The sequence below is a fragment of the Cottoperca gobio genome, chromosome 3 (assembly GCF_900634415.1).
Source record: "Cottoperca gobio chromosome 3, fCotGob3.1, whole genome shotgun sequence".
Classification (NCBI taxonomy): domain Eukaryota; kingdom Metazoa; phylum Chordata; class Actinopteri; order Perciformes; family Bovichtidae; genus Cottoperca; species Cottoperca gobio.
The window spans coordinates 13803963-13828514 of record NC_041357.1 but is presented as its reverse complement, the minus strand read 5'-3'; the positions used below and the strand labels follow the sequence as shown (position 1 = coordinate 13828514).

General features: G+C 40.1%; 2 protein-coding genes across 6 annotated transcripts; one reads left to right on the top strand and one right to left on the bottom strand.

The window, feature by feature from the left end:
• Positions 1-79: 79 nt before the first annotated feature.
• Positions 80-17196, bottom strand: phka2 (phosphorylase kinase, alpha 2 (liver)). 5 transcript variants are annotated; one of them, XM_029457514.1, is made up of 33 exons: positions 16901-17196; positions 16686-16775; positions 15165-15323; positions 14194-14241; positions 13074-13242; positions 12744-12826; positions 12175-12255; positions 11946-12044; positions 11714-11860; positions 11524-11577; positions 11153-11275; positions 10940-11035; positions 10138-10245; positions 9787-9865; positions 9334-9468; positions 9078-9187; positions 8829-8973; positions 8397-8475; positions 8130-8278; positions 7869-8039; positions 6958-7070; positions 6738-6874; positions 6470-6632; positions 6101-6180; positions 5909-5987; positions 5702-5831; positions 5507-5608; positions 4790-4908; positions 4632-4655; positions 4050-4103; positions 2847-3080; positions 2566-2766; positions 1974-2147 (listed from the first exon to the last, which is right to left on the bottom strand). In XM_029457514.1, exons 2-33 carry the CDS (start codon positions 16761-16763, stop codon positions 1974-1976), a joined length of 3723 nt encoding a protein of 1240 aa, XP_029313374.1. In that variant the 5' UTR covers positions 16764-16775; positions 16901-17196. The 5 variants fall into 5 exon arrangements, with proteins under 5 accessions (XP_029313383.1, XP_029313374.1, XP_029313399.1 ...); XM_029457523.1 differs by lacking the exon at positions 16901-17196 and having other exon boundaries at positions 80-2147; positions 16686-16763; XM_029457539.1 differs by lacking the exon at positions 4050-4103.
• Positions 17197-19471: 2275 nt separating this feature from the next.
• LOC115026446 (AP-1 complex subunit sigma-2-like) lies at positions 19472-24497 on the top strand. The gene is made up of 5 exons (XM_029459296.1): positions 19472-19643; positions 20080-20258; positions 21666-21774; positions 21931-22068; positions 22686-24497. The coding sequence occupies exons 2-5, from the start codon at positions 20080-20082 to the stop codon at positions 22731-22733; spliced, it is 474 nt and encodes a 157-aa protein (XP_029315156.1). The 5' UTR covers positions 19472-19643; the 3' UTR covers positions 22734-24497.
• Positions 24498-24552: the final 55 nt, after the last annotated feature.

Sequence of the window (24552 nt, the reverse complement as noted above, 5' to 3'; positions counted from 1 at the left end):
TAATGAAATTCTTCATCATGTGTTGGTGGATTAGGTCCTGCCCCCAAAGTTACTATGCCTGTCAAACGTTCTAATCTAGCACTGCAGAACGAACTGATTTGTCAATGGAAATTCGTAGTAATATGAAACAATACACCGTACTGATGTGGACACTTCGCTCGCATTCTCTACGCAAAACTTTTTCACCTGTTCCACTTCCAAAGTCTTCTGGTGAACCTACAGATCTCTGCTTTCTGCCCAGTGATTGTTTTACTTAGGGAGAAAACAACATTTCAAATCTAATAAATGCTTGTGATTATTATAGATTCATCTTAACGTGATAATTCTCTGTAAATTCATCATTATTAGCCATTTCACAATTTACATTGTCAATTGATATTGGACAAAAATCGATTACAGCCACTTTAAATATGTGTAAAACAAGTGAATTTAGTCCAACCCACAGAGCAACAGCTAGAGCTCTGATTGGCTAGTTGCTGTGTGACGCAGGAGCTCCTACTACTGCTAGTATACAAAAGGATATGTAGCAAACAGTAAACAGATAAATGATTGTTAGACAAATTATTTTATTAGATTTTTCTAATGGAAATGAGTGGAAACTGAATTGTTAAAATAATCAAACAGGTCTTTAAAAGTTAAATAGGAGACCTGTTATTATAGTAAAATAATAATATTGTATACAGTTTTTGAATTCTCTTTCTGTTATAGGTTTTAAGTTAATGGAAATATTTCCGTGTTAGGGTTGTCATTCAAATATTAAAAATGTTGCTGTATCCTGCCGTTTTGCTTTCAAAATAAAAGCACTGGGATGAAAAGTTGTTTGCAACTTTCTTTCCTTTCTCTGCTTCCCACACTTACAAAGACCTCATTCAACATACTCCGGACCCTCTGGTACTTCACCAATATCTGGCTGCACTTCCATTTCCTTCTTTACATACACATCATGCATATACTGTGTGCAAACATATTGTATATATGTATTACACTACTATGTACGGGTATTAAAGCATAATTCTACCCCAACATACCAAAAATAAATGTATCTTCACTACATAAATGAACAAACCATCAATACGTTGAGGTAAATGCAACATTTTGACTTGTTATCAGTAGCAGAACCTTGGGGTGTCAGGTCTATGCAGAACGATGAATTAATGTTCATTGATTGTTCAAAACATTGTGGCATTCAAGTACAACTATTATTCTTGTTCCCATTCAGGTTAATAGTGATACGAGACTACAAAAAGTATGTTTAAGTATCATCAACACTGAAATATACAGAGCCTGGAAGCTATCGGAGGTAATATGTTATGTTAATTAATATGCACAAATTATTCATTTGTGGGGGAAGAAACAAATACATTTAAGGGTACAAATAGTTTTTATGATTTAAATTTTTTCCCGCATATTTAAGGTAATCAATTACAATAGAACAATAAATTATTATATTACTCAATACAGACAAAACTAAAAAGAGACAGAAAATAAAATTACAAATTATTTGAGGGAAATAAAAATGTATGTGCACAATTAATGTTTGCTCTGATAACTGCCCAGGCTCAGTATAATTATAACATATGATAAATTCAAATACAAGACAGTTTACTGTTTATATAATATTCTCACACACAACGCCAAGAGCACAGACATGTGCTTATATCCCTGCAACTAAATGTACATAAAAATGTATGTTGGCAGTTCCTGTAAACATACATTCGAACATCATGTTTAAGTAATAAATAAGTTGAGAGTCCAGACTCGACAAAGAATAAATAAATTCTTATATAGTGGTTTGAAATCAGCTGCCGAGGCCATGATGTTACATCAGTGTATGAGAGCTACAGTGTATTGGAGAGTAAATACTCACAAGCATCACAGGAATCTTATGAGCTGATAATGAGAAGCTTTGCTGCCTTTGGCCTGATGAACCTTTACTTATGAAACATGTCCCTCCGTGTGTTCAGTTGGCTTTTTCACTGCATCAGGCAGCTGGAGCTTGGCAGGAAGTCTTGGACATAAGTGATGGCCGCCTTGGACAGGTAGGTCATGGTGCCATAGCTGCCACTGGGGGCGCTATCGTAGAAAAAGTTGCAGATTCCAGTCGCTGGGTCCTTCTCAAGGAAATAATCACTGGCACTGTGGGATTGCTGGGGAAGCAGAGGTAGAATAGAGTGAATCCACATGTACATGAACATTAGGACTGACGATTATTTTATATAATCGATTATTCTGCCAACTTGTTTCCCATTTGGTCTATAAAATGTCAGAAAATAGGTAAAACATGTCTGAAAGTCCTGCGTGATGTCTTTAAATGTCTTGTTTTGTCAGTCAAAAACCTAAAGATTATCAGTTTAACATAATATAAAATAGTGAAAGGTAGAAAATCTCCATATTTGAGAGGCTGAAAACAGCATTTCATGACATTTTTGCATTCTTTAACAATTAATCGGTTATTTTAATTGATTATTTTAATATAATATAACAAATGAGTCGACAAAACGTTGCAGCTCTACTGAACATCCTTTCAAACCAACATGTATATTTTCCCATCAGCTATCTTTGTACCTGGTCACTGAGGAAGAGGTCATTGGCCAGATGCAGGATGCGGTCCACGTGGATAATGCCACCGATGCTGTCCACGTCCACGTCGGCTACCAGGCCCAGCACCATCATAGTCTCCACAAGCAGCTGCCGGTACTCTGGTTGAGGGACGTGATTCAGGACAGACTCCACCTGCACCGCAAACTTGATCTCTCCCTCCGTCATCTACACGAAAAACCAAACATTTTAAACACACACACACACACAGAATGTTCTAAATCCAGGTTAAGTGTGCGAGATGCTACCTCTCTTGTGGTAGAAGAGGGCAACACATATCCGTCAATGGACAGGCCGTGGCACTTCTGCAGGATCTTCCACACCTTCTGGTAGAACCCAACCGGCACTCTGTTGATCGCTCCGTCCAGCCTGCGTCTCCTCAGCCACTGGCCTTGTCTCTCCTCCCAATGCAGCTGTCCATCTCCTGGACCGGGCCCCACTGGGGACAGGATCCCACTGGGGGTGGAGGGGCTGCTGCAGCGCTGCGTGAGAGAACAGGAAGATCGTTTTAGAACATATTTATTGGACCACGTGACTGATTTCAACCTTATCTCGATGTACTTTAAATGTATTTATTCTATATACCATTAGACTTGTCAGTAGTGTCTGTATCAGACTTTTCACCACAAGATCAATAATAACTGCAGTTTTCCCACATCCCATTCTAGCACTGATAGGTGGGAGCCTTTTTAAAAGATACAATATAATGACACGAGTAATAGCATATACTGTACAGGTTTGTCATACCATAACAAATACGTGTAAATAAGGTTGAAACATTTACAATAGTCTCCGTCTCTCTGTATCTCTCTCACACACACACACACACACACACACACACACACACACACACACACACACACACACACACACACACACACACACACACACACACACACACACACACACACACACAATGTTCATCTATAGTTACACAGTCCATGCGATTATTCATGCATATTGATCTCATGCTCTATCACACTTTGCAAAACATATGGAAGGACAAGGCTGGTGTTATTGTATGTTTGAGTGTGATTTACAATTACTCTACATACGAAACAATAATAATGAATTTAGCCTATTTAAGTCTTCTGATGTAGCGTATGCCTCCTTTAATGAGTGTTGAAGAACATATGAGGGTTGAAATGAAGGAATACGTTGCCCTGCTCTATGTCCCTAATATGTCTTTTTAAAAATGTTTGCATAATAATGGAGTTCCATGCTATATCAGGCTTGACTACATGTATAATATGTGTTAGTAGGATACATTAATTGTTGGTTTGGTCTGTTTAGGACCAAACTAAAAGGATAAGATAACAGCCTTCATGTTTTAGAGTCTACAGAGAATATGAATTGAATGAGAAATGCTTTTCTGATGAGTGCACACGTACATTCGAACTACGGTGAGGACAAACAAGTTAACGGGAAGCAGATGAGGTGAAATGGTTTACCGTAGAGCGAGGAGAAGTGACATTGCTATTCAAGGAAAGACCTCCGCTGAAGATCTACACATGGATATGGATGACAGGTGACAGAGAAAGGTTTGAGATGGTTCGCATGGTCCTCATATCACAGTCATGATGAAATTGCAGCCACACGGAGATGTTTGATCTGTGGAGTGAAAAGTCTAATTCAACTCGTTCAACTAGTGAGAACCTTTCTACATGAGTGATGACAAGAAAGACCGTTGGAAAAAAACAAAGGATGTGCCGTGAAATGCCGAAATTCTATCACGAAATGAGTTATGAGTGTGTGCTACATTAAAGCAGCTTAATAAAAGGTATGTAAAATGTAGTACTCTTCAACAAAGAAACCCATCTTGACAGAGACAATTAGTGTACTGTGTGATAAATTAGTAGCAAAGCATGTTCTCCTACTGCTATGGGATGAAGTGGGAGTTGTTCCAGCTATGGAGGGTGCCGTGGCTCACACAATGTTAAGCACCAGCGAGGTGCATGAGCAGGATTTAGTCGGCGGTTTGGTTGTTTAGACTGACGTTAGAAACATGCTAAATATTATCAAACCCAACGCACACTGAGAGGCCGAGAGTCATCCAGCTGCAACCAAAAGCAAGAACACTGTTACACTATTCTATAGATGGGCAGGTAGATTCACGAAACAGCACATATTTACAAAGATACACCCTGATAATTGTGCAGTTTTTTATTTATTTTTTATTTGTGTATCCCACCTGTTTTATTTCACTCTTCAGCTTGTGTATCCCTGTGCGTTCAGTCTTGGTGGCTCCAGTGTGGCCGAGTTCATGAATGGAGATTGCAGGACTAGTGGCTGTCGACTGGATTGGGCGCACTGATGAACAGAGATAAGAAACAAACAAAAAAAGCAATTGAACACTTATTCTATAGCCTATTTACAGACCTCTGGATTGCTGACAACATCTGTTTTGTCCAATCAACAGCGGTGCAAGTGGCTCTGTGAGGTACTTTGAGCTAAATTCTCAATACCAATATGCTAACATGTTCACAAAGACAAAGCTAGCATGTTGAAGTTCAGCAGGTATAATGTTTACCATGTTCACAATCTTAGTTTAGCGTGCTAGGATTTGCTGATTTGCACTAAACAGCTGATATAAAAGTATTTGATAAAGAGACATTTTAGCTTGCTGGTTGCACTAGAGGAAAAGTCAGGTGATCACCAGAGTCATTAGAATACATCGTCTGGGAAACATGATTACCTGTACGAAGTCTGATTAATACCCTCAAAATGAATACAAATAATATAAACAACAATTCATCAGTGTAATATACTATATGTTCTGTAAAATGTGGGAAATGCACATTATATTGTCACAAATTGAGCACTAAAGTTTCTCACTGAAAACTAAGGGTACAAAACACTCTATATACTGTAAAAACGAGGAGAGACATAGAAAAAGGAAAACACTCACTGCTCCTCTCCACCCCGAACTCTTTGCCACTGAGGATGTGATGCAGCAGGCTTTTCATGTCAAAAGGACTCAGACTCATCAAACTCTCAGACGCCTCTTCCCCTACAAAGATGTTACACATTTTCTCATGTTTCACTGAGCAGGGTACTTTATGTGTGTTTACAGTTGAGTGTGAGCATGCTTGGTTTTTCCTACCAGAGCAGTGCAGGCTGCGGGCCAGCTCAGTGGCCATCACTTGCATGATGAGTCCTATCCTGAGCCGGAGCATGTCCCCAAACAGAGCGGGCTGGGAGCGCACGTACATGGCTAGATAGACCATGATTTCCTATATGACAAACAGACACAGCTGTAAGGTTAGCGTCTGAATAAGCCATGTGGCAGTCCAAAAGAATAAAGTGTTACCTGTGTGAGTACAGCTATACTGATGTCCTGACCACTGGCTTCATAGATGAGAGTGTTCAACTCCTCGGGAGGAAGAGGACTGAAAGAACACCGTGAGGAAGAAGAGTTAGTTCATGTGTGAAGTAATTTGGCAAAGCCTTAATGTGAGCAGAAAATCTCTTGGGCGCCACCAGTTTGTGAATAATGACTTACACTGTGATGACTCTTTCCCTGGGCTCAGGAGGCAGACCTACAGTCAGCTGCTTGTTATGAGAAATCAGATCTGTGCAGGCCTGAGGGACAGACAGATACTGGTTTTATTATTGTGAAGTTATTAAAAATGATCTGAACATTTTATTGATTTTGCAGAGAACACTCTTTTTGTTATACAAAAGTTATTCGGGACATGACTTGGACCGGGTCCACAGGTCTGTTTTGTATCAGGCCGTACATTTTAGGGTTATATAGGACCAACTGTATGCATGTTGCTGACGATGAACTCTTCAGTTTGAAGTCTCTCACTAGCTGCTAATCCACCCAGTTGTCTGCTGTGATAGAAAAGGCCAGTGCCTTCTCACTGACCTCAGTGAGGACCTCCACTCTCTTGCGTAGTATCCCAGAGATGTATCTGATGAGTCCCCACTCTCTGCAGGCTCCGGCTTGTTCATACAGCTCCTCCAGCAGGGAACGCACGTTGACCCCGCCCTGCCCGGGACCTGACAACTCCACCAGCCAATCAGCTCCTCTGGTCATCGGGAAAACAACACAGGACGGCTCATTACAAAGAAAAATAGTTTACTTATTAGTGACAATTAACTCTGTGTGTGCGTAGCTGTCTCTATGTCCGCACTTCATTATGTAAAGGATGTAGAGTATGTCGGCCTGGTCCTGCAGAGTCGGACACTCTTTCAGCTGCCTCACTAACGCTGCAAAGTCTGTGTTGCCCTGGGAGTCTCGAGGCAGGTGCAAGTCAGCAGCACTGTGGGGCTTTGGAGGGATGTCAGTGTAAGACAAATGCACTTCAGAGCAACACTAAAGTCATAAGAGAAATAAGGATCTGCTGTGCCTACCTTGTGCTGCTTTGCATGTGGGCCCTGCTGAGGATGAGCAGGAACTTCAAGTAGGTTGAGAGCTTTGTGGCGTTTGCTCTTAACAGGAGTCACAGGCAGATACATGGAAGACTCTGATATACACACATTAAAACAACATATTACAAAGTGAAACAGGAGTACTTTTGAGATGCTGACAATTCATTTTCATTTCTGGTGTATTTAGTTTAACCTGATTTTTTACTGTTTTACCCCACACAAGATTTCCTACATTTCCCAGTTAAACAACAACACAATAGGCTTTTACTTCGTTGTTTTCAACATCAGATTAGAGTTGGAAGGTTGAGTAAGAGGTTTCACATTTGAGGATAAAATGTAATTGTGTCCCCACAACTTCTTGTCTTGGGGCTGCAGTGCATTATGGGTTATCAAGGCTATTATCAATCAAATAGGGTTTGGTATTTAGTCTAGTATATCTTTGTTGTTGCCAACTGCCGGTAGCCAGAGATTAAAATTGCATAAAAAACAGTCAAACAGACAAAACAATCAAAGGAGTGCGATGACCCAAAAAGATCTAATTGGCCACCATGATAAGAGCTGCTCGAATTGCTAAGGAAAGGTGCTTCTTATCTCCTTAAGTACAGGACACACTGGACCATAATGCTGCCCCACAATCCCATTGCGGCAGCACCACGGCAGACCCACATTCAATAACATCTGCTGTTGCATAACTACGTGGCCTAGTGTCAGTCGGTTTATCTTAGCACTGCAGTTTTCTTTCCTTAAGAATTCTCCTTCACATCTTTCTTGACCTCGATGAAAAGTGGTTAGGAACAAATATAGGACATAATTGATATTACTATACTACTATATTACTATATTACTATTTGAGCGCAGCCTTGGACTGAATAATTAGACTCCTAATAACTCACTGGGTATGTTCAGGCCTTGGACCTGGGCCATAAAGGACAGGATGTCTCTGGTGGTGTGTTCAGCACTGAAGACGTGGTGCTGCCCCCTCTGGATGGGAGGAAGATGGCACATGGTGGTGGTGCTGTGGAGGAGCTGGGTGAGGTACTGGTCAAACTGGCCTTTTGAGCCCTCTGGAGTTAAAAACATACAAACCATTACTACAGTTCAATCAAATATGACTGAAAGGAACACACACACACACACACTTCATCTGTAACTACCTGAGGGCCCACAGTTGTTATATTCCTCTCCATATTCATCATCATCCTCATCATCCTCGAGTAGGCTATCATCGTTCTCTTCATCCAGGAAGCTGAGGTGAGTGTGGAAGGAAGTGGTCTGGACACTGGAGAGGTTTGACATCTGCACCCTGTGGTAACATCCGTACAAAATACCCACACATGCAAGAGAAGAAACATCTACTGTCACGTTACAGACATTTCAACACACTAATGGTATGATGTCCTGTGTTACAGATGGAAACAGACCTCGCTCCAGCAAAATAGCCATCTTGTAGTTTCCTGATGGTCGCTAGGATACACGGGTCAATCGCATCTACATCTTCCACTGGACATAAAAAGTAAACAAATGCTGTGAAGCGCAGTGACATAATTTGACAAAATAGCAATATGGAAATATACAGTACGTACATTCAAGCTCAAAGCTGCATGCTGAGAAGCAACATATTAAATGTAACCTAGACCTTTTTGGCCAGATTATTGACCGTTCCAACGTAATCATGTCTAAGTGTATCATGTCCAGTCATGTTTTGGATGAGATTTCTGGAAGCTGCTAGAATTTAAAAAAATATTAATAATACAAATATTTAAAATGTGTGAAGGTGTCACACATCAAAACCTCCAACACTAAAAAAACTAAATCTGTGAGACTGATTTGCTTCGGGTTAAGAGCCTTATTACCCAGCATGCTGCGGGTGATGGGGAAAGTGAGTGTGGGCCGTCCTGTCATCCTCCAGCAAGAGGAGAGATAGGCCAGCTCTGTTCGTAACATCTCCACGATCATCTGGTTGTCCAGTGCCAGGTAGAAATGCCGCTGATCCAGAAACTGGAGCACAGAAAGAGAAAGAAAGAAAGAAACCAAAGTAATATTCATTACTGCCACCTCGTTGCTGTGATTATGAATCTCACAACATCTCAAGCTAGCTGTACCTGGGGGGTGAATATATAAGGGCGATTTCTGATCTCGTAGAATTTGGATGTTCCCAGAACTCCGATGTGTCTGTAGGGCCTCCCGCTCAAATTCAGTTTCTTGCAGTTCCCTGTGGCAATGACACAAGATGTTAGTCTTATTATTAACACGCACACGCACACACACACACACACACACACGCACACACACACACACACACACACACACACACACACTTGCACACTAAGGAAAAGAGAGAGCTTAGTGCTTGTTTACCCAGTCTGACATAGACATGGCTCAGGATGCGAGCAGGCATGACCCTAATGGGCAGAACTTCTGACACCGTCTGGGCGTTGATCCCATGATCACGCAGCAACTCCTGGATCTCCTTCGACTCTGCTAAAACACAAACTGACACACATATAAAAATAAATACATTATGTCCTGCCTTCAATGAGGACATATTTATATAACATCAAAACAACATAAGAAATAAGTCTTTAACATTGTTGATATGTTTAGTAGTTGCGTGTGAGTCTTCCTTCTACCAAAAGTGAACTTCCCTCTCCATGTTTAATCCGTGCAACAAATTTGTTTCAATGAAGTGTTGATTTCTTCTTCTTTCTTACTTCCTGTAACTTATTTTCCCCCTTTTTTCTGGGTTCTAACCAATTTTTTAATTCAACTTCTGGGCAGATATTTCCCTCAAACTAATGATCGATCACCAACCTTGAACCACAACATCTGGCTTGAAGTTTGTAGAGAACCTCCGGTTGAGAGGATCGATCTCTCCTGGTGCTAAGAAACCCTGAAAACAGAAAGAAAAAGAGAGACAGACAGAGAGGGCAAACTATTAGTGGTTTAACTGTATGTGTATGTTTACTAAGAGAATGTAGTCTGTATGGTTTCATTGTCTGCTGAGGACGTCATCTACAAGTGCCTTTTCTTCTCATTTACAATATAAAGTCTGCGTATTTCTAGATTTGTGACATTGTCCATTGCCGTGATAGTCACAGTGATAAGAGCTGCCAAGTGTTGCAAGCCAACATAAGAGGTGGTGTTCAAAGGCCCTGTGAATACCTCAGCCAGAAGACAGCTCAAGATGTAGAGCGACTGTCCCCACATGTGCGGCAGCTGCCCCATGGCCATTCTGTCCACTGAGTGAGGATTGCTGTACTCCTCCTCCACCTGTCAGAGGCAAACCATGTTCTCATTCTTATGTGGTTTTTAACTTGCTCACAATGACAATGATAGTATGCTACCATGTTCATCTTGATTAGAGTGTTAGCATACTAACATTTGTACAGAACATAAAGTACAGCTGAGGCTGATGAGAATGTTGTTATTCTTGCAAGTATTTGGTCATAAAACGAAGAATTGGACAAATTCGTATGTTGACCTGACGATGGCGCCAGCATGCTGTTAGCATGGCTGGAAACAAAAATACAAACTTTAAGAATATGTTAAAACTATTTTGTCAATAAATAGAACAAAACAAATCAAGACTCACTGCAGGTCATTTATAGAAGCATAAAATAACTGATTCGTTTGCGTTCATTTTGTTTTTAGTTATGTCATCGACAGCAGGTTCAGTACTAAATGCCTCCACCGCTTCAGAGTAGAGATGTAACCTAGTCTGCTCATTTGACTGTCAGTATTGTGACTAATCATTTTTTGACTCTAACAAAAACAGATATAATGCAAAACAATACAATCCAACTGAATATCTTATATCCATGCATGGAAACAGTCCTGCCATCTTCACAAAACACCTAATCACATATCTTTCATGTGGTTCCTTCAGGTTTTCTCAGACCCTGCAACTACAAGGTTACTAGAATAAAGATGCATCTGTTATATGTGTCCTATGGAAGTGGGATACCTTGTCACTAGGTACAGCATAAAGTTCAGGCAACAGTTTGATGCCGTTCTTCCCTCTGATCAAAATGCCCTCCAGTGCATCACGGTACTCCTGCACCTGTGCAAAGCCCACATTAATTTGTTCAAGATTACATCAGCAGTATAATCCATTCAACGTGACTCCATGACTGTGTGAATACAGAAGAAACTGAACCGGTGTGTTTGGTTTTATCACCTGCACTTGGTCTCCGGCAAAGATACCGTCCAGGATGAGATAAGTCCAGAAGACGGGCCACTCACACTCGATATTCTCAAACAGCTTGAGCTCTGCAGGATCGTAGTGCAGCCGAGATGGGTCCTGGAGAGAAACAGCCGGGGCCTACATTACGACCAGCTCAAACAATACAATACACAATTATCTTACAACAGGAAAGCAATCACCTGTGACCTTCACTTAAAAGGTGCACTTCTTCTCTCATTTCGTACTTTATGTGAGTGTTTATCTGTCACACGAACACTTATTCTGTCCCTGCAGCATGAATTCTACAGCAATTTATATAATTATGAATCCTATTATTTAGATTTTCAGTTTTCAGAATATCTGACCTCTTTAGGACAACGATATCCATCCCTGATGAAGCGACAGCAGCCATAGCGACCCTGAAATTACACCAAAGAGTGGGAATGTTAGCATGCTAAATGACTTACATGATGTACAAGGAAAACAGTGTAGCGTAAAATACTGAATTGTGTAGTATTTCTGTGCCGAGTGTGTTTTGTCTTGCTTTGACTGTACCTGCAGTTTGCTTATGATTTCCGACTTAGTGATGGCCACCAGGTCAGCATCCTCAACAGCAAAAGCAGGGAAGGAAATGACGGACAGAAGACCGGCGTCTATCTCCTTGGAAGTTGAAGCTCTTGGCAGCATGGAGGACAAGATGGACTGAGGAAAAACACACAGACATGCTCAGCAGAAGAAAGATGAGCAGAGACGATGATGAGATGGCTGAAGGCAAAGCAAACGGTACCTGACAATGTTCCACCTCATCAGGCAAAACATGGATCACTGACTTCGGCCCTCCATGGGCACCAAAAAGATCCAGCTCATCTATGGCCTCCAGAGCTGCCTGCACAACACCCAAACACACACACACACAAGTCAACACACACATCCGTGCACTCACGTTGTATCCAACACTTACCTCTTTTGGTCTTTATATATAGGATATCATAAATGCTGACAAGAATAACATGTACCTTAGCAATTCCTACAGAGCTGCCGTTGAGCTCGGGGATGCCCTGATTGGTCTTGTCACCTCGCTCCCACATCCCATAATCCTTCAAGGGGGGAGAAAAGGTAATGACATCATTTCTTTTCCAAATTCTCCAGTCTCTAAACTCTCCCCTTTTCTCTGCATTGTGGCTGTGTTATCACATTTATTTAAAGTACTCACTAATAAATCAGATTCACGATGGAGAGTCGATGCAGCAGAACCAAAGGTATTAACTTATTTGTCTTCCACGGATTCTTCTTCCTTGTCTAAACCTGGTGCCTACATTACCCAGAACTCAACTTGACATTGGAGAGTGTTATGCTGAGATGAGGAGAAAGCTGCAGTAAGCTCACTTCTCTCTAACTCCTCCCCCCCCCCCCAGATGTGTAGTCTTCAGCTCCAACATGCAGTCGTACTGCCCAACACTTGTAAACAGAGTTTGATGTGTAAAATACCCCTTTAGCTTTTACTCTGATCATTTCTCTCAGTCAACTCCCCTGTGTGTCCGCCTTTACCTACCAAACCTCCCAAACCTCTGAAAATGTTACTCACCGCCACTTTGTAGGCAGCCTCTATGTAGAAGACCATGTTTTGGATAAAGGCCACCTCATCCAGGTTGGAGATGATGCGAAGACCTGGGTACGTGACACACTCAGTGACCAACTCGTGGTTAGGTACCTTAATTGTCCCTTTCGAGGACATGCAGTGCTCGCCAGAAGCTGACCAGGCAGTGCATTGTTGTTTGCTAGTGTCTCTTTTTATACTTTGACAAATTATTAAATCAATACCTACAGTATGTGTCTTTATACCTAAAATGAGAAAGAACACAGAACACACAGAAAAGGCAACACATATAAACACCACTCTGCATCACTACTGTACCTGAGGCTGTCATCTGTGCCAGCATCAGCAGGTAAATGGAGGTGGCGTCTACCTGGAGATGACCCCACTGGTCGTCCCCGACCACCGTGGCACAGGTGGGAGTATCGTATTTGGCATGCAAGCAATCTGTAGTACTCTGGGTGTGTTTGAACTTCTCCACCTTGGCCACCTGAAGACACATGAACATGCATCAGAATCAGAGTCAGAAATCCTTTATTAGTCCCACAACGGGGAAAGATACATTGTTACAGCAAAGAATATGTGAGGTAAAGTGCCACATGATAATTAAATAAAAATAATATAAGTACGAGCGGTTGAGTAGTTTATAAAGATGAATATTGCACATGCACATAATACACAAAAAACACAGACACACACAAATCATACACACATTTTAAAGTATATTTGATGGGTTTGAACCACTGATGATCAGAAAGGAAATCAGCAGAGAGCAATGGGGGATGACGTGCAACAAAAAGACCTCCGACATACAGATTCCTGCATGACATATATATTTTTAAAACATTAATTCACAGTTATATAAATGATAAAAGTGTGTTTACATGCACACTAAAATCCCACTCATATCCCTGTTTACATGATTAGAACATTATAAAGGCTTCTGATCACGGTCTGCTGTTTTGGACTCCTCAACATCCCAGTGAGTCTCCAGACTCATTTCATTTAGGCCTCCTGATGATGACATCTCAGCAGCAGAGGATGATTTGCTTTATGGCTTAGCAAGCACTGCGGCATTTTAGCACTGCGCTGTGAATTTGGCATCTTCGTCTTATTTCCAGTAATGGAAGAAGATGAGAGCAACAAACAATACACAGTGTTACTGCAGCCAGGCACTTTCACTACAACATATTGTTAATCATTGGAAAGATGTTTTTCTGACTAACTGCCCATGTCGCCGGAGTTGGACGTGCCTGTGCAGATAGTCCTGGAGACGCTGTTTACATAAAACGGTCTGTTTAAATACGACAGATAACACATCGTGGTTTCTCAGAACCAGAACACGGGCTTATTGAATATTTCTTCCAGGAGGTTGTGATGTTTAAATGTGTAAACACAAGTGAACATGCAAAGAATTAATGTGAGCACAGGAGTGTCTTACCTGTCTCATCATGCACTGCAGAAGCCCCTGCATCAGCTTCACCACACTCTGCCGGCCAACAACAAAATCAGTAAACTACAAAAATCTAACAAAACATCACTACAATGCAAATTAGTTTCTATTTTTAGTAGAGGTGAAAATCACAAATCACTTTGTTCAGTTCAGTTTTTTTCTTAAGCTCAGTGGTCACATGCACCGTTCAAATGCTCTTCAGTAAATGAATGGCACCTTAGTACATGCGACAAGTGATGATTAAATGACTAAAATTATAACTGCAATTAATAATTGTTATTACTGATTATCAAACATTGTATTAAATGTATTTATTTATTGTTAATCATTAAATCTGTAAAATAACGCAGAGTCACAAGAGCTGAAGGTGATGTTTTTCATTTGTTCACTTACTCTGACTAACAGTAAAAAATATTGATTATATCATTTGGAATAATATGAGGCATACAGCATGAATAGAAAGTACATTTTCAACTTCGTGAAGTTATAACCAGCAAATTTTGATTTTGATTAAATTACTTTAAGTTCTTACACACCAAATTGGTTATTTAAATAATTATTTCAATCAACTGGCTGATTAATGAACTTCTTGAACTGTTTGACAATCATTTCCATACTTTATGTTCCCCTGCAGGTCAGTGTTTTGAACTTGAGAATTAAATATTTTGTTTAGGATTAGTTATATTTAACTGTAGCATACATTACATAGTGTAAACTAATCAAATGAGAATTGATGAGGAACACACCAAAGGCTTGCAAATCCAAACATAACAGGTAGAACAAACAGGCACTGGTGTGAACATTAACCCTCTCTCTCTCTCTCTCTGTCTCTCTGTTTCTCGCTCTGTCTCTCTCCCCTTCTCTCTATATCTGTGTGTGTGTGTGTGTGTGTGTGTGTGTGTGTGTGTGTGTGTGTGTGTGTGTGTGTGTGTGTGTGTGTGTGTGTGTCACAAACACACCTGTTCCAGTTCATAGGCCTTGGCCTTGTCTTCGTCGCGGTCTGCGTTCTTGCGATAGGCCATGCCGAGCCCCCACACGGCCAGGACGCTGTACACATTATCCCTGACCCAAGCATCCTTCTTCTGGGCACTGGCGGGCAGAAGTCCTGTCACTGGGTTCTGAAACAAACACACACACACACACACACACACACACACACACACACACACACACACACGCAAGAGCTTCATTAACAGTTAGGACAAGGTGGACATGACAAAGAAAAACAACAAATCCTCACATCCGGGAAGCTGAAGCCTGTTTAGCACTTATGTTTGGAAAACGATTCAAATGTTTAGTCGGTTTTCAAAATAGTGGATTTGACAATTACTCAACTTGTAGTTTCAACTCTAAATCATTCAAGCTGTTATGATTTACCGTTAACAGTATATTATTACTATATCGTCCTAGAAATACTAGCATTAAACATTAATGTAATATAAGGGAGGGAAGGATGCAATCAAGTCTCTTCTCAATCAAAGTAAATGTGATTTCATGTTGGGTTAGTGCTTTAACAATACAGAAATGTTGATGTTCTGGTTGCAGTTTTTGGTTGAACAACCTGACACTTCATTGCCCCCCCTCCTCTGAAACCAAACCTACACCCTGGCATGTTCATGCTGTATAAAGAAAGTTGTCACTGGGTCACACTTTTAAACTTAAACAGCTGTTGACTGTTGAAGAGCTGATAGATAAAAGGTGCATAGTTTCCCAGTCCTCAGCCTATTCCAGGGGCTGAACTTTGCTCACACATTGTTGTTTTCTATGCAGCTCAATCTGGTTGAGCCTAAACCTGCACAGGCCTGTATTTGTTTGTAAACCTGTACTAACACATTTCTACAAAAATACAAAAAATCAAACAAAACTAGACAGTGTTTACGTTGCACATTCAGATTATAGGCTATACTTTTGGGACAATTTAATAAATAATTTGAAAGAGTGAGATTGCTCCATAAACGAGTCAAAAGTCAATAAGCCCTGTGTGCTGCACAGTACCAACATAGTCATAGTCTGGTAAATTCCAAGTACACAGAATTTGGATTCAAAGAGGAACTACTTTCCCAATCACATGGTTTACACACTCAATAACCGTCTCCCAGAATCGCAAAGTAACAATGTTATGTATTATTTTCCTCTATATCATATACAATTAATACAAAACATGTAATAAACAAATAAATGATGATGTATTATCATCGATTAAACTACCCATTAATATGTACAGTAGTTTAAATCAGCCCTGGCTTTACCAGCTGCTACATTAGAATGATTCTTATATGGTGATGCGTCAGTAATTATAATCTAATGATATAATATATAAGCATTCTGAAATGACTAATGCTGCATAATAAGTACTTTTGAAACTTTAAGTATATTTTGATGCAAATACATTTACATTAACGTTAAGCAAATGCAGGACTTTAACCACGGTGCTAATACTAATGCTGATCCTGTATCCTGCCATGTATGTCTGGACTCACCTGGTGGCACAGGATAGTCTCTTGGACCAGCCTGGCATAGCCATCCAGCCTCACTCCTGAGTTACTGCGACTCCTCATCCTCACCGATCACTGAGCACACAACACAAGAAGTTACGTCTGAACAAATATACAGCACTAAAGGTTTGGTTATCTGTAAATATGACGTTAAGATAAATGCAACGGCTAAATGTAGATTAATCACTGAGGTAATTTACCAGACAGTGGTGCATCCTTCCAGTCCCTGGTCTGAAAGCTTGGCCGCTCTGCAGAGGCTGCTGCTCGGCTACAGCTTGTTAGCTGAGTAGCATCCAACTGTATTTGACGACACAAACATTATCGTGACACTCACACGCCTGAATTCACACACTCACCGCCCGGTGTTCCGGTCAAACTGCTGGATGTGTGGAGTCAGGCCTTACAGGTGTGGGGCGTCTCAGAAAAAGAGAGCGTGCAGAGTTCGTATGTGAGCAGCTGTACATCCTTTATGAAAAGATACATTATGTTCTTGATGTTTGAGTGTGTGACGACAGGGGGCGCCACATGACCTCAATTTTTCCCATTCCAAAGTTGACACTATATGTAAGTCATTTGTTTTTATGTATTTTTTAAATGGCCTGTGTTACTTGCCGGGCACTTTACCGTGTGCCTTTGACTTTAATTGCTCTTGTTCGTATTTGTACTTCTATTGTTATTCTAGTTGTATATACCTCTTATTATTATTATTATTTTATTCTCACATCTCTATTTATTAGTGCTTATTTCTGCACAATGAAGGTTTATCTTATATTATTTTATCTTAACTTGATGTGTTGATGTTGCTGCTGGTAAAGTTGAGGCTACATTTTTTTCATTGATATATATCAGGGGTCACTAACAGGCGGACCGCGGTCCGAGTCCGGACCCAGACGCGGACCTATCCGGACCCGGACCTATAATCAATACATTATTAAGGGATTTTCAATTTTGACGGGGCGTTTCTATTTTAACCGGCGCAGCTTTTCTCGTTCTTACGGCACTGGTTTAGCGGTTCAGGAAACTCACAGACCAATTACATGCGAGTTAAGCCATCCCACGTGATGCTACTCAGCCAATCAAATCTGTGCATTCCAAACATTGCGACTCTGAATACAGACAGATGAGAGGCGTGAGGCGAGTGACAGACGGAAAGAGAGTTAGCGATACAGGGAGAGAAGACGGAGAAAGGGAGAGAAACACTGACGAAGAGACGAGTGAGATCGGCAGACAGGGAGAGAAAAATAACTACTCATGGCTCTCTCCAAGAAGAGAAATGTCAACAGAGCTTTCAACCCAGAATGGACTCATTCATGTTCATCCTTCCCACTGGAGCACAACACCTGTGTCTCATATGCTCAGAGACCGTGGTGCTCATTACAAGTGGTGATGTGAAACGCCACTATGAGGCAAAGCACAACGTTTTTGACCAAACATACCCACTCAAGTCTGAACTGAGGGGACAGAAAATAAGCACTCAATGTGATTTTGATTTGTGACAAAATAAAGCAAATAGGCCACCTGTCAGCATCATCAGCCACAGAGAACAGTTTAACCCAGGATGTGCTAGCCTGGGTTAAATTGTTCAATTGTTGTAAATGCAGCCCGAGAAGAACATTATACATATCTACAGTATTATATATATATCTGTATAGTTCAATGTTAAGTGACAATAAATATTGTCTAAATGTTTTTAAATTGTACTTTTTTTATTAGATTTGACAGTCAGTTGTTGATTACGTGCAGACGTTGATACAGCTACTGGACTGCTTCAATATATTTCACACTAATTCATAACGCACGTTAGACATTATGATGCTCCGGACCTTTGCTGGCGGAAATTTTCTCTAACTGGACCTCTTTGAATTTTACTTGAATACCCCTGGTATATATAATTAACAGGTAATGTGTGTGTGTGTGTGTGTGTGTGTGTGTGTGTGTGTGTGTGTGTGTGTGTGTGTGTGTGTGTGTGTGTGTGTGTGTGTGTGTGTGTGTCCTAAGGACCAATGAAGGTTGGCCTTATTTTAACCAAAAGAATACATTAGAATACAGTGATTGCTTATCAGAATCAAAATCAGAATAAGATTTATTGCCAATTACATGTTCACTTACAAAGAATTAGCCTTGGTGTTTGCTGCTTACATAAACATAGGAGGAAAAAAAATACAGACAAAGTACTGCAAGCGTCAAGAACATAAATATAGAATAGAAACATTTCAAAACAAACAAGAACAATGTACTATATAAAATACTACAATTATGCATAATACAACTGTTTTAGAATTGTGTGCAGGGTGTTAAAAAAATATGGATATGGGGATGTGCAAAATTTCACAGTAAAGAGAATGTATGCAATTTATATATATTTTGTATTATTAATTTTAATCTGCACAGTGTACTGATATCTGTGTATGGTGCAGTCAATTCACAACGTAACTAGTAATTTAAGATATCAAATAAATGTAGTGGAGTAAGATACTATATTTGTCTCTAAAGTGCAGTGAGTACAGATACAATTGTAGTCTACTACAGTACTTGAGGAAATGTACTTGGTTACTTTCCTCCACTGGTTTTAGCTGTATCTTTCATTTGGTAGGATACACTGTGATGTTTTCAGATTATTACCAAACAAAGAGAAGTGAAAATGATGAGGGATAAACTTTCCAAGCAGGAAGCGACAGCTCTGTGCAACGTAGCGAATAACGGCGCTGGAATAACGGAATCTTTTAGCCAATCAAATTCCATAACTGTGTCTTTTTCGACCAATCACAGCGCCGCTCACTTCATCGTTGTCTAACCAGTAACCACCATCCGCTAGCTAGATTAGCATCAGTCTGGATGAGAAGCTAACCTGCAGAGACACATACATATCTGTTCACTCTCTTTGGTTATGTATTACGCTTGAATTGACTAAAGTTACCAGTCGTCCAAGTGACTAAATCGAAGGTAAAGAGTCTTGTTTACATCTCGTGTCTGCTTTCGTTAGCTGGGCGTCGCGGGAGGGGGCGCAAATGACACATAATATACACGCATACCGTGTTGTTGATTTTAATGTGTTGCCATTAAGCAAAGATAGCTAAAAACAAGCTGATGGAAGTTTGTGCAAAAGCCTGGACGTTAAATTGATACATTTCATCAGAAGGCTTGGTGGCAATTTTCCTCGAAGAATGCAGGCATTTCCTGATCGGGCGTTTCTTAATTATCTCATCAAATGTTCTGAATGAACTTTCTTGACATGTAACAATACCACAAATGTCACAGGATTGCTGACTACTTACACCCCCGTCCCTTTACCTCTATACTGTACCATCCTTGTCTCTAATCATTGTAAGTGTATCTCTTCTCTCCCATGGATAACTCTTAACTGAACTTCCTCCATCAGATGCAGTTCATGCTGTTGTTCAGCCGGCAGGGAAAGCTGCGCTTACAGAAATGGTATGTGCCTCTGTCTGACAAGGAGAGGAAGAAGATCTCCAGAGACCTGGTCCAGACCATACTGGCCAGGAAGCCCAAGATGTGCAGCTTCTTGGAGTGGCGGGACCTCAAGATTGTGTACAAGAGGTAAGTGAATGAGAGAAGTTTGAATACAGTACATACAGAGAAACATGCAGTAGAGATCATCTGAAGTCATCTCCAAAGGCTTAAAATCTTTCTGGTTTGTCTTCAGTTGTGTTACTTCTCTGATCTGTGACTTGTTATGAAACGTACTTTTTAACAGCAGCAGGCTTAATTTAGATCATTTAAATCAAAGCTGCGTACCAGTTGCTTTTCATAAGATATTGCATCTGGCTTTGACATGTTGAGCCGACGTTAAAGTTTGTTCCCGACTATGGAAATAGCAGTTGGACATACTAATCTTAACTACACTTACTACTCCTTTCAAGAGCTTTCATCTGCGTCTCACGGTCTTCATCAGCAGATAGGAGTAGTTGTCATGGTTTAGTTGTTATAATGTGACCTGCGTATAGATCTTCTGTAACATGATGGAGTTTCTTTGTTGAAGAAAACTGAGATGTGGTTGAAACTCCTGGGAAAAGATAGCAAGTGAACATTGAGATCATTTTCTTAAATATTTCACAATGGTCTAAATAGGCTGCACTAAAATGTCTTATGAGAAGTATTTCAGAGGATGATCTTTGTAATGTTTGGTTTGCTACATCACTTTTGTATCTGCGGTGAATTGTTCGGGTTGTTAAAAAAACCCGAATGATTCAGAAATTATGTTGTCAAGCACTGAGATTTCTGGCATTTAGATCTCACCTTCTGGTGTGTGTTGAAAGCCAGAAACACCTCCTCTCTAATAACTACTGCCAACAATGGAGGACAATGATTCAAATATGTAAGGAGTGCCTGATTTGTGAACATACAAAAGTCACATCTTTTTGTGTTCAATATAATTACCAAACAACAGTGACACAGTGCTGCAGAACTGGAAGATGTGTTTTCTTGCTTCATGATGATAAACACTGAGTTACCTGTTTATTTGGTACATATGTAAACATCTAATGCTGTGCAATTGAATTTCTCTGCAATAAATCTTAGGAGTGTAAAGGTTACGATGTTCTGTTTTTGTTCAGAGGATTTAAATGGCCGGATTGAACACGTATGGCTTTATTGGTTTATTTATGTCATGGTACACAATGATGTAGCCATACAACCTTAAAGATACACTTCTTATTCAGGAAGTCAATATTATAGGATTTAGATTTGAAAGCTTTTTGCATTTATTTTTGGAATATATGTGTATTGTCAGGGAAAATGTAACATTCAGAAAGACCATCTTATTGTGACTGCAGCTGAGTCCCTGTGCTTTCTTTCAGTACATAAGCAAACCTGAGTGTGGACAGTGATCACAGCCTGATTACTGCTAACTAAATTAAAAACACTGATATGTTGCATTTCTGCTAAGAGTAAAAGCACTATTATCACCGCCTTGGTAATCTTGTATTTCCTTACTTTATGTTGTAGGTATGCAAGCCTGTATTTCTGCTGTGCAGTCGAGGATCAGGATAACGAGCTGATCACCCTGGAGATCATCCATAGATACGTGGAGCTGCTGGACAAATATTTTGGCAGCGTGAGTCTCTGAAACATCACACATTGTCACACCTGCTGATTGATAGTGTGGGGAAGACAACAGATGAAACATTTACTGCAAGAATCCATCCAAGGTATTCAGTCAGGACAGGATCTCCTCTGATCGGCTGCTGTTTGTGCTGTTGTGGTCTCACAGGTGTGCGAGTTGGATATTATCTTCAACTTTGAGAAGGCCTACTTTATCCTGGATGAGTTCCTGCTGGGCGGAGAGGCTCAGGAGACGTCCAAGAAGAATGTGCTGAAGGCCATCGAGCAGGCTGACCTGCTGCAGGAGGTACACACTGTTCATCAACAGATAGTTGAACCCATTCGACAGACTAACTAGTGTCAAGTGAACCCTACCTTTGTTAACCTGCGAATGATTTTCTCAATTAATCGATTGTTTGGTCTGTAATATTGTCAATACGACAATTGAGGAAAAATGTTCAGAGCCCAAGTTGATGTCTTAATATCAACGACTCATCGATTATCAACATTGTGCTAGGTACATTTTCTGTTGATCGAGTAATCGCTGAAACTCTAACTTGGTGTAAATGTGGCATTAGTTTCACTCAGTGATGGTAATGTTAAACCAGACAGAATAGTAGATCTAAGGTGTCGGTGTATTGCTTTTTTTCACCTTCCGCCCCTCCACACCTGACGTCATCTGTTTATTTTAGGCCAGCAGCGGTTGATAAATACCTGTCTTCCCTTGTGCCGGTGCGTGAATGCAAGTACTGCAACAGAATCATTGATTTATTTTTAGCAAGGCATGCAGTACTGTTCAGAACTCGCTAAGGCCTGCTGTTCCACACAATTAGTAACTTGCAATTCTGACTATGAATGATAATATGGAGGGGTACAAAATGTACGACAGCAATGAACATTTGTCTTTCTATTCTTTGTTCGCAGGAGGCCGAAGCACCACGGAGTGTTTTGGAAGAAATTGGGCTGACATAAATCATCTTGCTGCAGTTCCTTCTTCCAAATGCAGATTTGGCAACTTCATGTCTCTATCCTGTCTTCTCTTGTTCCCTGTGTCAGTGTTGTGTGTGTGTGTGTGTGTGTGTGTGTATAATCACCATCTATGTACTGTATTAATGTCATGTACTATCCAGTAATGTCCTTTAAATGTGGTGCCAACTGTGGTTTTAATGTGTCTCCTATGTACAATCTCCCTCCCTGTATTCTGCAGTGCTATTAGCATACATCACACCCCTAACTTCTTAAAACTCCAGAGTACAATGTAGCGATGACATAAAAACTTCAGCATCATATTAATATCATCTATCATCACAGATTGCAGAGTTGTGTGTGCTGTTTGGCTTAAAGGACTTTTAAAGGTGCTACTGTTGCCACAGGCGATGCTTCTCATGTGTTACCCTCACATTCGAGTCACAGAGCATCCAAATTCATACAAAATAAATACTCTGCGATCTGTGAAAAACCCAGAGGGTCGTTAAATAAAACTTATTCGAAACTAATATTCTGCTGCAAATTAAAAAAGGTTTTTAACTTGTTTCTCAAGAGCAAAAAGTAAATGTATTATTTTAGTTTGATATTAAATAATGCAAAGAACCATCAATATTGCAGTATAACTAACAATAAATGTTTTAAGTTTGGTTTGTGTACAAATGTAACGACATTTGTCATTTAAATTAGCATTTTTTTATTTGAAAAGAGGCTTAATTTAGGAAATGGGTTTAAAAAAAAAAAAGTTTTATCATGCAGTGGACGGATTTTTTCTTTTTTATCCAGATGGTTAGAGTCTTTGAGGACTCTAGAAATACCTTCAGAGAAGCAGTAAGTAAAGACCTGGGTTTTTCTTAAATATCATTAGGTATTTATTTTTCTAGAGATCAGATGCTCAGCTCTGATTCAGATGTAATGGTAATACATGAGGCACTAAAGGGGGCGAGTGCTGTTGTGGGAATCACTGACACTTACAATCACACGGGTCAATTCAACCCACCAATTAAGTGAAATTAAACAATTACCCATTATCAACATCAGTGTATATGTTATGTAGAGGTTTGTACAAGTTTGTGTTTGGTGATTCGCCTTCAGAAATTAACCGTTTCTTATTTCTTTTTCAAGCTGTTTTTTTGTCTCGTCTTATTTTTCTGAAAATTTATTCTTTTCCTGACAAAAACCTTTGTTTAACATTGAAGTTCAGAATGGCCTCTGGAGATAAATCTTAGTTCTGTCTCTCCCTTAGTCTTAGGTCAGGAAAGGATAGTGGCCCAAATAAGAGAAATGCTATTTTATGTATACTTTGGCTTAAAGACTAACATATGACCAAAGAACACTGTGTTTAATCTTCTTGATGGCGTCTATGGAAAGCTAACAATGCAGAAAAGGGATTTAGCATTGCAAGATGTTTGACAAAACATGTATGTGGGGGCTTATTTGGCCACAATATACCAGTATTATGTAATTATTCCAATGCGTTTAGGGACAGGTCTACGCAGAGTTTCTTTATGGATTCGGAACGTAAGAAGATGAACTGCACATATCAGGGTACATCGTTAATATTCATCACTGTCAGCTTGTTCACGTGTCAGGAGGATGCAGGAAAACAAGCCAACAAGTAATGAATAAATGCTCATCCAAACTTTGTATCTGCATTCTTAAAACCACAAAGTGTTTTTGTTGAATATTCATACGGAATTACATAAAGTTCATCTTTGAATTGTGCAAAAATAAATCACTTTTTGTATCAAACACTGCCAACACAGTTGCCAACATTTCTTTCTTATATTTGAAAGTTAACAATAAA